This window comes from Lithobates pipiens, unplaced genomic scaffold, assembly GCF_037356315.1.
Source record: "Lithobates pipiens isolate NorthernLeopardFrog02 unplaced genomic scaffold, aLitPip1_a1.2 Scaffold_3, whole genome shotgun sequence".
Taxonomy (NCBI): Eukaryota; Metazoa; Chordata; class Amphibia; order Anura; family Ranidae; genus Lithobates; species Lithobates pipiens.
In genome coordinates this window covers 92,552,476-92,568,393 of record NW_027507790.1, presented here as the reverse complement: position 1 = coordinate 92,568,393, position 15,918 = coordinate 92,552,476, and the positions used below count along the sequence as shown (strand labels likewise).

Here is a 15,918-nt window from a genome sequence, read left to right as displayed (position 1 = left end):
CTCCTTGATTGCCCACTAGCGTTAACCACTTCCCTGCCAGTGACATTTTTACAGTAATCAATGCATTTTTATAGCACTGATCACTGTATAAATGCCAATGGTCCCAAAAAGATGTTAAAATTGTCCAATGTGTCCGCCATAACATCACAGTCCCGATAAAAATCAAAGATCGCCACCTTTACTAGTAAAAAAAAACAAATAATAAAAATGCCATAAAACTATCTCCTATTTTGTAGATGCTATAACTTTTGCGCAAACCAATCAATATATGCTTATTGCTAATTTTTTAACCAAAAATATGTAGAAGAATACATATTGGTCTAAACTGAGGAAAGAAAATATTTTTTTATATATTTTTGGGGGATATTTATTATAGCAAAAAGTAAAACATATTGCGTTTTTTTCATTGTCGTATTTTTGATTATAGCGCAAATAATAAAAACCACAAAGAGGATGTCAATTTTGTTTTGGTGCAACACCGCACAATCACAAAATTGTCAGTTAAAGCGACGCAGTGCCAATTCTCAAAATGTGTTCTGGTCAGGAAGGGGGTAAAATCTTCTGTGGCTGAAGCGGTTAACGTGCGGGTGTTAACACAGCGCAACAGTGTGAATAGGCCCTAAGTGTTCCTGCACAATTTAGTCCATGAGCCCTGGGGAAAAATTGTTATAAGGCTTATGTTCTCTCATACAGACTTGTATATCATACAGGCATACCCCACTTTTAAGTACACAATGGGGTTTATTTACTAAAGCTGGAAAGTGCAAAATCAGGCTCACTTCTGCATAGAAACCAATGAGCTTCCAGGTTTTATTACCAAAGCTTAATTGAACAAGCTGGGGTTAGATGCTCATTGGTTTCTATGCAGAAGTGAGCCTGATTTTGCACTTTTCAGCTTTAGTAAATAAACCCCATTGTGTACTTAAAAGTGGGGTATGCCTGTATTGTGTGTAGAAAATAATGATTTAACGAGACATAAGGGAATATTATACTTGCGTAGGGGAAATATTTGCGCACTAGGGCATTCTAGCACTGCTGGCCCCCATCCCTTGATCCCATCCAAGTAAATTTGAGGATTAGCTATATCCAGCTGTAATCCTGTATATAAGGCTAACTTCATAATGTAACAGGTTGGGGAAACCACATTAAAATAATATTTGTACTCTCCGTATTACCCTATAGAAATATTATTCAACCATAAAAACCATTGATATATTCTCGCTTCATGCTCTCTATTGTGTGTGTGTGTGTATATATATATATATATATATATATATATACACGCAGTATCACAAACAGAAAACCTGCAGATAAATCTAAATCGTGCTGCATATAACCTTGGTAAATGTACCGTCTGCACTGGCATATATTGTGTTGTGTCTGCAAAATATTTGATCTTGGTTGCCATGTAAACGGCTGCTGACTCCAGTCCCGGAAGAGACCCTTTAAAGAGCTTGTTAAAGATGATGTTCAGGCTTCAGCACACATTGGTCATACACAGAGACCAAGCTGCTGACTGTCTAAGTCCTGCTCATGCATATTGTATGCTTTAAAATCTCTTGCGCATGGGCTTATAGGCACTAATAAATCATGACTTTTTTTTTTATTCCACTGTAAGATCATTTTTCTCTGTGACAATGTGCAAAGCTCAAGCTGCTCCCAATGACAGCAGAAATTGCCAGTTGATAAGCAAAATCTGTGCTTACATTATAATTTACCCGCTGGAATTTCAAATTGCAGCAATGAACACAACTGCTGAAACCATAGGGAAATCTGCATTGAAATGAGTTTATCCATGTTAATCTAATTGGACATAAATATAACCTTCATCTGGCCAGATCTGTGAAGCGCTGTAATCATTGTTTCATGCACATAAATTCATTAAGTTAGTAGCAGCAGGAAGTCTTCAAAGCCACCCACTGGGTGGAAGTAGCTATCAACCCGGAACTGAGGTCCCAGAGACATTCACAGCTGATCAGTGCCATCATCTTGGATAGTAGTCTTCTGGAACACCAGTGAGATTTCGGAGTTTCAGGGCAGCATCCACTGTCCTAATATAGTTGCTGATCATTTTTCTCATGTCTTCAGTGTATGGGTCATATTCCAACTTTCTCAGACCAGAACGTTTGAAGTTTCCATCCTTCTGGCCTTCCACACACAAAAGTCTGTCAGCTAATACAGGGAGGCCAAGCAAGTTAATCATCCTCTTTAGTTGAAAGAAGAGCTCTTGTTTGAGGTCTTCAAAATGTACAACCAGTACGTTTTTTCCATACTTGAGCCAGTCTAAGGTATGTGTTGCCCACCATGGTGCATAGTTGTTTACAAATTCTGGCCATTCTGAAAAAGCAACAAATATTCATGTTAATAAATATATGTTAACAATAGTTTTAAGAAATGCTATATAAATTAAGGAAAGATCAAATTCTGCAATCCCTGACCATTTTTTTTCCCAATTGGATGCTTTTAGTGTTTTTCTAGCAAACTTTCACTAGAAACTGCATTGTTTGGTACCGTTTCACACATATGATGTTTCAACACCAGTAGTAGCTAAAAAGAAAATTTCTCATTCCCATATGTATTTACATTCTACTTGACAACACCTGTATTCAGCAAATCCAGTACTAAACTCCTCCTCGTTAAACTTGTATTTGATTAACCATTGCCATTACCACCCAACTGTCCCCATTATGTAGTGTTATAATCCTTCAGTGTCTTCACAGCCTAGTAAATACTACCAAGCATTGTTTGAGTAAGTATTTTGTTTCTCCTCTGGGTGCATATGGTTACACTCTATACTAGTAGTTGAAGCACTGAGGTTTAGACATTAAAGTGTTACTAAACCCACAACAGTAAAATCAGTCTGTATATGCAGCATAGCATGCTTGTTCTACTCACTGTGGAACTTAACGGGTTAATCCTCTGCATTGTGTAAAAAGGCTGTTTTATCCTGTATGCACAGATCCTCCAGCTCCTGTACTGTCTATCTGTGGAAGGCCAGCTACCACAGGCAGGGCACATGCTCAGTTGTGTCTTTTATGCTGGAGAGAATGGTTACTTGTTCTCAGAGCTAGCCAGGTCACATGATAATGACATCACACATGTGGGCACGTACACAGGCTGTAGTGGAAATCTCCTCCTACCTGAACTCTCAGCACTGGAGAAACTCTGCAGTTTATCATGTAACCGTGGTATACAGATCATCCAAAAAGGAATATAGTGGCAGTATTTTAATGTAACAAGAAGATTTATAAGCTGTGGGCACTGTGTGTGTGAGTGTGTGGGGGGGATTTTGCAGACTGGAGGGCTACACAGTGCTCTGGATGGTGGTATGAGAGGAGGCCTTTAATGTACACAGTACTCTGGACAGTGGTATGAGAGGAGGCCTGTAATGTACACCGTACTCTGGATGGTGATATGAGGGGCTTGTAATGTACAGAGTGCTCTGAATGGTGGTATGAGAAGAGGCCTGTAATGTACACGGTTCTCTTGACAGTGGTAAAGGGCAGGCCTGTAATGTACACAATGCTCTGCATGGTGATATGAGGGGAGGCATGTAATGTACACAGTGCTCTGGATGGTGGTATGAGGGGAGGCCTGTAATGTACACAGTGCTCTGGACAGTGGTAAGAAGTAACTTTCTTTTTTTTATCTCATGGACGAAATGTGAGAACAAATGTATATATCATACAATCATTCCATAGATACGTAGCACATACACTGCACATATAATTTGAGGAAAATATGCTTATAAAATATATATACCGTATTTTCCGGCATATAAGACAACCTTTTACACTTAAAAAAACTGGGCAAAAAGGAGGGGTCGTCTTGTATGCCGGGTCAGCTGCTGGGATGCCTTCTGGAAGTCTGGTAATACTGTATGTAGCTTCGGCTACATACAGTATATACGACTGAGCCAATCCCAGTGAGCGATGTATTCAAATGAATACAGAGCCTGCTCGGATTGGAGTAACAATCTCTACCAATCCGAGCAGGCTACACACAGTAGCCTGCTCGGATTGGCTTTGAGAGTGAGAGAGGCGCGGGCTGATGATGTTACAGCCTCTGCCAATCCAAGCAGGCTTTGTATTCATTAATAGAATACATCGCTCGCCGTGATTGGCTCCAGCACCAGCAAGAAGGAAGAAGGAAATGGCTCCAGCAAGAACGAAGAAGAGGGATATGAAGCGTCGGAAGCCTCGGGATGGGGGGTCGTCTTAAACAGTAAGTATGGGCAAAACATTTTAAAAACATGTACAGTTAGGGGGTCATCTTATATGCCCGGTCATCTTATACACCGGCAAATAAGGTACATTTGGCAATTGAAAAAAAAAAATGTCCCTGGATTTCATTTAGAATATCTGGTCACCTTACCCAATGCTGCCCTCCTTCTTACAATCTTGCTGTACAGAAGTTACAAGACGTTCATACCAATTGAAATTCTGATGCTTACATTTGCTGCATTTTGAAATGCAATTACCCTCTAATGAATATCTAACTTCTTAACTTAGTGTAAATCTGCCTGGAGTTCAGGTTGAAGCTGGATCATTAAGCAAGTGTAAGAACTTGTATTCTGATACTGGTAGTGTCATCACCTCTTTTGGCAAAATTAGGATGCTCAGACTTACTGTTTTATATTACAGACTGGAAAATATTGACTGCTAATGGGTTCAGAAAGACTGAATCCCATACCCTCACCCAGTTTGATTAATTTGAAAACATTGCTGTAATGGCTTCATTATTCATAAAGATGATGGCACACCAGAAAATTACAAAAAGACTTAATGCTTTAGCATTGAAAAGTGTCCCACAAGTTTCCCGTTATGGCCATAGCTCCTGCAGCAGTTAGACTATTTCATTATGAAGTGAGGAAGCTGATGCATTGGGTTCAGACACTTCCAGCACTACATTGCTCAATGCTAGAATTGCAGCCTTTGTAGTTCAAGAGAGAAAAAAAGAAAGTTAGAGGACATTAGCAGCAGACAATGTGAGTCAGCGTCTGTAATTTGTGAAATGCCTGATTAATGTTTCTGTTCTCTGCAGAGAATAAGTCAATTGGGAGATTTAGCCAAATGGAAGCTTGAAGCCTGCTCATTTATTAGGGTCATTAGGTGGGACAGGGTAAAGCTGCTTCTCTGTGCTAGCAAATATTTAACCCCAAATACAAAACAAGTGTTATGCACAGCATATATTTAGTTAATGTCCGTGTTTAAGGGTAAAATTTATCAAAAACTGATACTATAGTTTTTTGTCACACTCTCAAAAGCCTAGATCAGTGATGTATATGTATTTTTTTGTTTCAAGGTATTTATACTTGCTGCAGCTAATAGGAGGCAACATATTCTGTACTGCATTAACCACTAGGCATCCACGATATATAGCCAAAAGAGGGCTACAGCACACGGCTCAATTGCCGGGAGGGCGTCCCTGGATGCCCTCCTGTTTACTCATTCCCCACATGCCATCGAGGGCATGCATTGGGGAAATCTGTGTTGGCCGTGTCCCTTGGACATGGCGAATCACAGATTGTGCTAAATGGCCAATCACAGTGGCCATTTAGCACTCGATCGGTGTGTCCAATGAAGGATGATCTCATATGTAAACATATGAGGTCATCTCTCATTGCCGGCTCTCCCTCCTCACACAGAGACCGCGTGTGAGGAGGGAGAATGACCTGTGCTGCACAGTGAGTGAAAACGACATAAAACACAATAAATACAGTGTCCACAGTACCTATCAGTGCCACCTGTCAGTGCCATCTGTCTCCAGTGCCACCTGTCAGTGCCATATGTCCCCAGTGCTACCTATCAGTGCCACCTGTCCCCAGTGCCACCTGTCAGTGCCACCTGTCCCCAGTGTCACCTGTCGTTGCCACATCAGAGTCACGTTTCATCACTGCCACGTATTAGTGCCATCTGTCATCAGTGCCACATCAGTGTCACATGCCATAAGTGCCACGTATTAGTGCCATCTGTCATCAGTGCCACATCAGTATCACGTGTCAGTGCCACGTATCAGTGCCATCTGTCATCAGTTCCACATCAGTGTCATGTGTCATTGTCCTGGTGTTCTAGGGCCTTCAAAAGTGTAATAGGTAGTCAACAAGTTAGATGTGTAATTTATGCTCCTAGAACACAGGACATGCTCCCTGCATGTTGGGCCTCTCTATGTGGTTAGCCTGTAAAATAGTCCCACACATGTGGTAGCAGAATATACTCAGAAGGAGTAGCAGAATGTATTTTGGGGTGTTATTTGTGGTATACAAATGTGAGAGGAACAACCTATTACAATGACAATTTTGTGAAAAAAAGAATCTTCATTTTGCAAAGACTTATGGGAAAAAAGGGCAACATCAAAAACCTTACCATGCATCTTACTAAATACCTTGGAATTTCTACTATAATTTGGGGGGTATTTGTAATTTCCTGGCTTGTTCGGGTCACAAGAAATAAGATAGGCCGCCAGTGCATCAGGTGTGATCAATTTTTTATGATTTGCACCACAGCTTGTGGACTCTCTAACTTTGTCACAGACCAAATAAGATCCACTAATTTGGGTTAATTTTACCAAAGATATGTAGCAGTATAAATTGTGGCCAAATTTTATGAATAAAAATTAATAATTTGCAAAATTGTATCACAGAAACTAAAAAAATGTGTTTTTTCAAAGTTTTCGGTCTTTTTTCATTTATAGTGCAAAAAATAAAAACTGCAGAGGTGATCAAATACCACCAAAAGAAAGCTCTATTTGTATGAAAAAAAAAAATAAAAATCATTTGGGTACAGCATTAAATGACTGAGTAATTGTCATTCAAAGTGTGAGAGCACTGAAAGCTGAAAATTGGTCTGAGCAGGAGGGTGGTTTAAGTGGCCAGTAGGGAAGTGGTTAAAGACACATTCAGGCTGGGTCCACACCTAATACAGATGTGGCTCACAGCAGGAGTCCAGTGCATCCCTGTTCTCCATTTCAGGGACAAATCGGGCCTGAATTTTGGCCTGAAACATAGCCAAAGACACCTGTGCAATCCGCTCCACAGCGACCTGGAGATGTGTGAACCGGCTCCATAGAGAGAAGGTCACAATCTCCTGTCATGCGAATTGGATGTGGGAAAAAATCACATCCAATTTGCATAAGTGTGAACCCAGCCTAAAAGAACTTCATGCAGATTGTATGGAGTATTTGGGTTCTGGTTAGCCAGGAAAAAAAAGACAGTGTTTTGCAGATATCTCCCTAAATGAGACTGCATAACCATGAACGCAAGATGGAGTTCAACAGCGAGACTACAGTTTTAGAAGACTTAAATCAATGCAACAATTTTATAAAGTGTAAAGTGTATAAACTGTGTGCTATTTACCAAAAAATCCTTAATTGCAGCTTTAACTATCACCACTAAACATATCAAAAATAGCATATAACAGCTATTACAGCTGAGTAAATTCTATGTTATGTAAAGATACCTGAATTCCAAGTACATTTGCGCTTTCCTGTTTTGATGAAATGAAAAGCATGCAATTCAAGTAGAAATCCAAATAATTACTATGCAGCTATTTGATATGGCTATGTGGTGCAAAATATAAGTTGATGCTTGTTATGGAGGTCCATTGAAATAAATGTGTGTTTAAAGTACTTGCAAGCACATGTGAAAATTAATGCAATAATGTGAACTGTATGTATGTAATACTGCAAGCCATGGGTGTGAAAAATGGCTGCTCATAATAGAACACACTCTCCTAATAGGTTTTTCAAATAAATGTTATACTATGTAAAAGGACATAGTGGGAACACACCAAGGATGTATGTAAGATATCCCACTTCTAGAGCCAGCAAGAAATATAAGAAGCCAACAGGTAATTAACCCACCACAGTCCACCTATTACTGAAATACCCCTCTTTGGATGGACCATCTCTAAAACCTTATAGTTATACAGCTTCTTATGTAAAGCATGACAGTATTCATCATATTCTCAACATTTTTTAAATTACAATTATTATTCTTACCCATGATCAATCAATATGTGTCCACTTTTTTTAGTTGACTTCTATTCGCTGTAAGTCTATTCATTTTTTTATGAGATGAGATGTGTTACTGTGCTAATTTAAAGGCCATAAAATAAAGGCCATTCTCCAAACTACCTTTCTCGGATAAGATATGAAAGTTATTTGTATTGCTTCTATTCACATTTTCAAAATGATCATATGACATTGGTGATGGGAAAAGGATTAGAGTCAAGTGTCATGAATTTACTATTGAAAAACTCTTTGTGACTTACAATGTCACAAACATGTTCAAGGATCGAACAAACATTTACAATAACAAGTGAGTAAAGCAGTTTGAGATTATGCTATTGATACAGGCATGGTATTAGAAGTGTTAGAATCTTGTGCAAATGGAAGCAAGGTAGAGCGCTAAGCCCTTCAAGCGATACCATTCATTTAATAGACAATGGACAACAGTGAAAGTGCTTTGCTTTTTTAGCTGGTCCCTTTTCAGGTGAAGGTTCCATACCTGCTTGTGCCATCTGCTGACTTAAATCAACAACTGTCACTTATTACCAGTTTTACATTTCCCACAGTACACTGTCCGTGGCTGTGCAAAAGTTGCTGTTAGCTCCTGTGAGGACTCCAGAATGCTAAACGATATATCTGGATTGGTATATCCTATCCTGCTAAATCGTATGTGTTATCCAATCATGACTTTTACTCTATAGAGTTGCTCTGAATTATAAAACGATAGTCAAAAGACAGAGGTCAAGCAGTGTTCAGTCAGTTTCCTGTCTGTTTGTCACATGTTCTTGGCAGAACTTCCATAGTTTTGTGACCTGGAAGTGTCATGCAGCCAAATTTATACATTTTAATTACGGACCATTGAGAACAGCAGGCACTCTTAAGCCCCATACACACGATCAGAAATTCTGCCAGCAAGTGTCAGATGTGAGCTTTTGGTCAGAAATTCTGACTGTGTGTATGCTCCATCGGACTTTTACTGGCAGAATTCCAGCCAGCAAAAGATTGAGAGCACATTCTCTATTTTTCGGTTGGAAAAAGTTCAGATCTGAAATTCTGATCGTCTGTACAAATTCCGACGCGCAAAATTCCTATGGATGCTCGGAAACAATTTGACACATGCTCGGAAGCATTGAACTTAATTTTCTCGGCTCATCATAGTGTTGTATGTCATCGGATTCTTGACAGTCGAAAGTTCAGAGAACTTTTGTGTGACTGTGTGTGACTGCGTGTGGGTGACTGCCAAGCTTGAGCGGAATTCTGTCGGAAAAACCATCCGCTCATGTGTACGGGGCATAACATCAATATTTCTCAATAGAACAATAGAAACCACTGGTGACAAGAAAATCTACATCAATTAATCACGCGTAAAGACAGCCCCAAAATTTTGTCAGAATACAGTAGCTCAGCTGGGAGGATTGACTGTGGATGGGGGAATCAAGTCAATTTTTTCCAACCTGCTGGTAGAAGGAAAAAACGGACTCTTCTATGGGCTGCCTTTTAAGTGTGTTTTACTGTGCATTACTGCAACACATGGTAGGGCATGATGCAAGATATGCCGCATAGTGGTGCCTTTAATTTTGAATGTCAACCCAATGCATCACAATGCATTTCATCAACCAATTGTTTAATGTGGTTGCCCTGCACTAAAAATGCAGGTCTGAGTTATTTTAGTTTTCTGAATTATTTGCTATACTCAATATCATAAGTTTATGTTTAAACTAAATGGTTGTTCTAAAATTTACATCCCAGTTTTTAGCCATTTGCAAGCATTCACAATCACTATCTTGCTGAAGCAGTTATGCAGGTGCCTGCATTTCATATCTGCAGTAGCTTGATCACCCATCCCATTCCTATACCACTTAGTACTAGAGACTATTTAAAGTGTATCTATGGTCAAAGTTTAAAACCATATACTTATTTCCATACTGTATTTCAATGATTTCTACAAAAACAAAATAAAATAAAAGGCGCACGCACCACCTAGTGTTTTACCAAAAAACATTTATTCAATGATAGAATCAATAGAAAATGGATACTCCCAAAGTAGCAACTATTAGTAAGCCATGAAAACACAAAGCTGGGCAGCATGGACACATGTGCCATATTCAAATTGGGGAGTTATACAACTGATGCGTTTTGGGGTGCACCCCCTTCCTCAGAGCTAAGCTACTCGGAGCACATGAAGGCAAGTGCTTTAAAGAATACTCATTAAAAAAAAAACTCCCCCCACCCCTCCCAAAAAAAAGGTAAAGGAAAAAACAAAGGCACAGAGTTCAATAATTGCTAAAACTCATAAATTCATAAAACTTTATGAAAATACAATAACCTGTGAGAATCCTCAAAATGGTTTATGCAATTTTATGATTTTATGAGTTTTGCCAATTATTTCTGAATGAGGATTTTTTCTATGTCAAGTGAATGAAAAGTAAATGGCAAAGGAGAAGCTGCGAAGCAGGCAGAGAATCCAGGAAGTTGTGGAAAGATGACTAGCAGACAGCAGCAGACAAGTAGCACTCACATGAAAGGACATTTTTCAATTAAAGTGGTTGTAATCACCGCTTATCCATTTTTACCTACAGGTAAGCCTACAATAAAGCTTACCTGTAGGTAAAATGGATATCTCTCAAACATACACGGTTTAGGAGATATTCACCCTGAATGAAGCCAGTGGCATCAATGGCCCATTCACTTTGAAGGTCCGGCATACGCTTCCGGAACTTCAGTGCTTCATTCCGGAACCGAGGGCTACCGCGCGGGAGTGATGTCATCGAGACTCCAGCCAGTCACATAGCTGGAGCACATGACCCTGGAGTGCATGAAAGACAGAGGGAATGTGTCAGCCTTCTCAGCTGTGACATTACAGTCTTGGAGGGCTTAGTTCCAAGGTGAATATTTCCTAAAGTGCTAGTATGTGGTGCATACTAGCACATTATGTCATTGCAGGCATAATTCGGTTTTTTTTTCCAACATCTGTGGTTCACAACCCCCGTTAATCTTAAATTTGATTGTCAAAAAATAACTATAGTTTGTACTGTTATTACAATGTGATAAAATGAAAGTGTGTGCTGTTAGTTCTATGATTTCTTAAGGTTAAAGCATAACTGTAGCCAGACAAAAAAAAAAAAAACAGCTGCCAAAACTCTTCAGACTATATTAAAATAGAAGGAAAGGCTAAAAAACCTTTTTGTATTAAATGTTTTCTCCCATTGCTCCCACGTGCAGCCTATAATAATATCTTCTGCACTGTTTAGCAGATATTTACTTTAGTAGAAGCCGGTAACATCGCTGGCGCATGCACACTGAGCCCTGATTGGATGGTGCCATCCATTCAGAGCTTTGTGCCACAGCCGTGGCTACCATGCACATACACAAAAGTGACATAATGGCGGTGTGCCCATTGAAACAGCTGAAATTGCGAGCCAGGAAGAAAGACCAGGTCAGCATGGAAGCCCTGGCAGCTAAGACATCGCACTGTTGGAGGGCTTTGTTTTATGGTCATTTCGTTACAAAGTGCTAGTATGTAGTACATACTAGCACTTTATAACATTATCCTACAGGGGCCAACTTTTTATGTTTTGCGCAGTTTACTGCCACTTTAAATCTTAATGCAAATAACTTTTTTAATCTGTTTCCAATCAGCCATGTGACCTCAAAGCTTTGGCAAGCATGTCTGTTTTAGCAGAATCCTCACTGCAGCAACCTTATCTCACCAGCAGCCATTGTTTTATGGCATTGCTGGAACAGGAAGAGCTAATGGCCACCAGCCATGCAGACAGATACACCTGACGGAGCTTCACAGTTATGTAAATACTTGGAAGAAGATTAAACATTTATATTACAATTTCTTACAAACTGTATGCAGCAAGTTTAAGAGCAGTGGGGAGGCAATGTTTAAAACATGGGCTATTTTAGTTTATCTATCTTCTTTAAAGTGAACCAAATGAACTGACCCAGATTTCATATGGTATGCGATAATGAGTAGTGGCTTTGTAACACCCCCGCACTTTGATGTCCTAGCGCCATGTTTGAGGGACTCCTTGCCCTTCTTCCTGGAAGCCTCATCTGCCCACAGCAGCTTCCATGGCAACTGTAATACTTATCTTACTTCAAAGTTTAAGAGCATTCCACAGAACGTAAAAAGCTCTGCAGATGAATCTGCCAGTTTTTAAATATGCTGCCGGTTCCACTCTGCCTATCACACATATGCTTTATTCCCTCTTTACTGTTATTTCCCCTAATGAGTTAATGGTCACATGGGTGGGAAACAAAGATATTGCAACAGCTTGGAAAGAAGATGGCAGACTTCTTCACATGTTGCCATTCCTACTATTTTGAGAAGGATGCACAACAGTGTCTGCTCTGTAAACTTGATTGAATGAGAAATAAGCAGACTGAAAGAGATAGAAAACTTTGCAAATAGGTAGAGACAGCTAGATTGGCACATAATAAGGCAAGCTTTTCCATGGTGCAAAGTTGTATGGGAGACTACATTTCTACTTTCTACTAAAGTATTTAAAGTTGTTAAGAGTTAGTGTTTTGGTTAGGTCGATATTTAAGTTTTAAAGATATTTAAGCAGTATACTGTATATCTCCCCTGCACTCAGTTGTGGTGCTTGGGTATATTTGTGTATCTCTCTCTCTCTTTTATGCATGCTCATACATGTGATGCCAAAGTCTTGCTGCCCTCACAGGACTTGTGGGCATTCTTACAAACACTGAAAACAACTACAAAAGAAAGGACACACCTACCCAGCGCATTACCAGCATTACCATTTTTACTGAATGATAAAAAGTAATGTACTTACAAACTCTTAGCAAGCATAGGCATGTAAAATGGTGCTGACAAGACCACCTCAAGATCCACAGTGCCCAGCCAATGGTGTGGACTCACCCATGCACATGCCACACACCATAAGATGTCTATGCATACATACACACACACACACACACACACACACACACACACACGTATACATATCTGTACACATACCTGTGCATTCAACAACTGGTAAAAATGTGCCACCTGTAAACATAAAATCTATTTGTGTAGTATACCATATTCCACTACAGCTAAGCTCATGTAAAAAAAAAAAAGAGCAAATTATCTTTTTGTCTTATGTCACCCCTGATGATCATCCATAATAAAAATAAAGTATACATACACAACCCTCATGGCCACTATTGGGTCTCTGTATGTGAGTTTCTTCAAATCCACAAATAAAAGCAAGAATAAATAAGATTTAGATATAAATCTAAATTAGGATTTAGCTACCCACTCAATCTGTTGTGTACAAAAAGACACTGAGGCCGTGGTGTCATTCTTGATGGTGAAAGACATGTCCTTCTGTTCCCATGCTATATTTAAGATGGTGTATTGATATACGGTTCTCTATATCTGAACATCCATGAGTGTCAATATCTAAATGACGGGACAACTAACTGATCCTCCATTAGGAGAAAAGAATGGACTTCACTTGCGGCAGGAAATGTCATAGCATGCCATCAATCGGTAGTGCCAACAGGGAAACTACTGAAGTGAGCCAAACCGCCACCTACTGGATTGGCCCCTAAGGGGATGTGGAGATTGAAGGGAAGGGGGTAGCAAATGGTGGTTATGAGTATATTGGTGGATGACAGCCAGATGGGATTCCATGACCCAGTTCTTATGAGAACTCTCACAGGACCACTGAAGCCCACTGGGCCCAATCTTTTGTGGCTATATTGGCCAGCAAGATGCTACTATTGCATTGCACATGTAGTTCCATTTCTTAATTTAGCCCCTTGGGAGAAAGGAGTCCGAGTGTGAAGATCCAGAAGACTTCACTCACACAGAGTCTCTGGTATCTATTACCTTTAGCCAGTTCCCTATCCATTGTCTCAATCCCAAACATCTTTAGGCCTTCCAAGTTCCCATTGTGTACTTGATATTTAAACGAAGTACTAGAAGGAAGTTAAAGAGAAACTTTGCCATATCTAGCTGAAAGTGAAATTCAAAACCCTGATAAGTGTCCCTGTATAAAAATATAAAATAACAAACTTACTAGTTCATGGAGTACAGCATTGCCTTTCTTGCAGCCAAAGCTCTCCTTGGTTCTGTGCATATGCATGCAGGAGATTTCCTGCCATAGAATGACTGTGCATGTGTGAAATCCCCTGCCATAGTGTGTCTGGGCATGCATGAGATCCTCTGCATCTCTCTCCCAGGTCCCACAAACCAAGGTCAGAGACCTGTGGCAGTCCGCGCATGTGTGAGATGCCAAAAAGTAAAATACTGCCTCCGGGGATGTGGTGAAGACATCCCAGGAGGCAGTGGGTTGCTTGACCCAAAACATCCTTGCCTAGGCAAAGATAAAGAAAGTAGAACTCTATAAAAGTAAAAAAAAAAAAGTGGTTTTAACCCTAAAAAAAATGCTCCTAGTCCTTTAAAGAATGATTGGTAGCATAGTGCTACTGTAGTGTAATTTGTTCCTTTCTTTGATATAAAATACCTGATTGATCTTGCCTGTTCCTGTGTCCCCCTGTGTGTGCTGACCATGGTAATCATGGCTGCTGATCCATGATACCATAGTCAGTTTGCGTGCTTCCGTCATCCCGCTGTGTATACATAGTCTCTCCTTCTCCCCCTCTCCCCCCTCTCCCCCTCCGATCTCCTCCTCGTCCCCTCCCCTCTTGTCTCTATTCTGATGTAATGCAGAACACAATTACTCGTATCCGCTCTGTTTTAAAAATATATTCAGTACAGTATGTCTGTCAGTTTTTTTAAATTATAATCTTAAATACCTTTTTGCACAGCTCCTCTGTGCAGCCACATGACCTCCCTTTGCTGGCTGGCTGACATCAGAGGGCAATCTCAGACCCTCCTGCTGCTCTTCTTAGAACTGGGAAGGAGAGCGGAGGGAGATCATGTGACTGCACAGAGGAGCTGTGCAAAAAGGTATTTAGGATTATAATTTAAAAGAAACACACACTGTAGTTTATATCTCACTTAAACAGAGAGGATACAAGTAATTGTGTTAGGTCACTTTACAACTTCTTTAAAGCGGAATTTCAGTCATTTTTTTTCATCTTTCCATCTATTAAATCTTCTGCTCTTGTTGTTTTAACTTTGGATAGTAAAACATTTTTTTTCTGCCAGTAAATACCTTATACAGCCCACTTCCTGTTTCTTGTCTGGTAAAAAGCCTAAGCTTATGACATCATGCACAGCTCTCTCTCTCACTCTCGTGAGAGTTTGCCAGGAAGGGGGGTGAGTCATAGGAGGGCCAATGGGAGCTGCAGAGCTGGAGATGTGCCTCTGTGTGTGTGTGTAAATCCAGGAAGTGAACAGGCAGCAGCTTCAGATGCTCACAGTTAAAATGATTGCAGCCAGACTCAGTGGAGGGAGATTTCTGCAGCATATTTGGCAAGTACAGAATCACAGTATAAAAAAAATAATATGCAAAGTGGTTGGAGGGAATCTTTAGAATGACAAAGATGTTTTTATTACAAATTATGTGAGCAGACTGCAGTTCCTCTTTACCTCCAATTGTATAAGAGGGAGGGAGCAGGAAGCAGTTAAAAATAAGTGCTATTCATGGGTGAAGGTCCGCTATGCATACATTTTTGTCATATAAGCGTATGGAATACAATCTAGGAGATCTTTTAGGTTATTTTTTCCCTAAGAGCAAAACTGAAGAGCAATTGGGGATTTTAAAACAAGAACTAAGTCACCTCGCTGAAAGAAACCTCCAATGTCTCTTGGATGATAAATGTTTTTTTTTTTTTGTAATTTTCTTTTTGTCACTTAAAGAGTTAAAACATTTGTCTCAACACATTTTAATGCAATGAGAGATAAAAAGCAGCTCATTTGTATCCTGTTTGACAAACGTGTTGAAAGGCAATGGTTTTGTACAAATCTTTTTGGCTTTCAGC

The 15,918-nt window shown here is 39.8% G+C and overlaps 1 protein-coding gene across 2 annotated transcripts in view; it reads right to left on the bottom strand.

Annotated features, from left to right (window-relative positions):
- Positions 1 to 890: 890 nt before the first annotated feature.
- The window catches only part of WSCD2 (WSC domain containing 2), a 478,077-nt gene continuing 463,049 nt past the window's right edge, over positions 891 to 15,918 (bottom strand). For both annotated transcript variants that reach the window (XM_077462039.1, XM_077462040.1), the window contains one exon: positions 891 to 2,337. In XM_077462039.1, the coding sequence (XP_077318165.1) occupies positions 1,985 to 2,337 (353 nt within the window). In that variant the 3' untranslated portion in view covers positions 891 to 1,984. The remainder of the gene's footprint in view (positions 2,338 to 15,918) is intronic.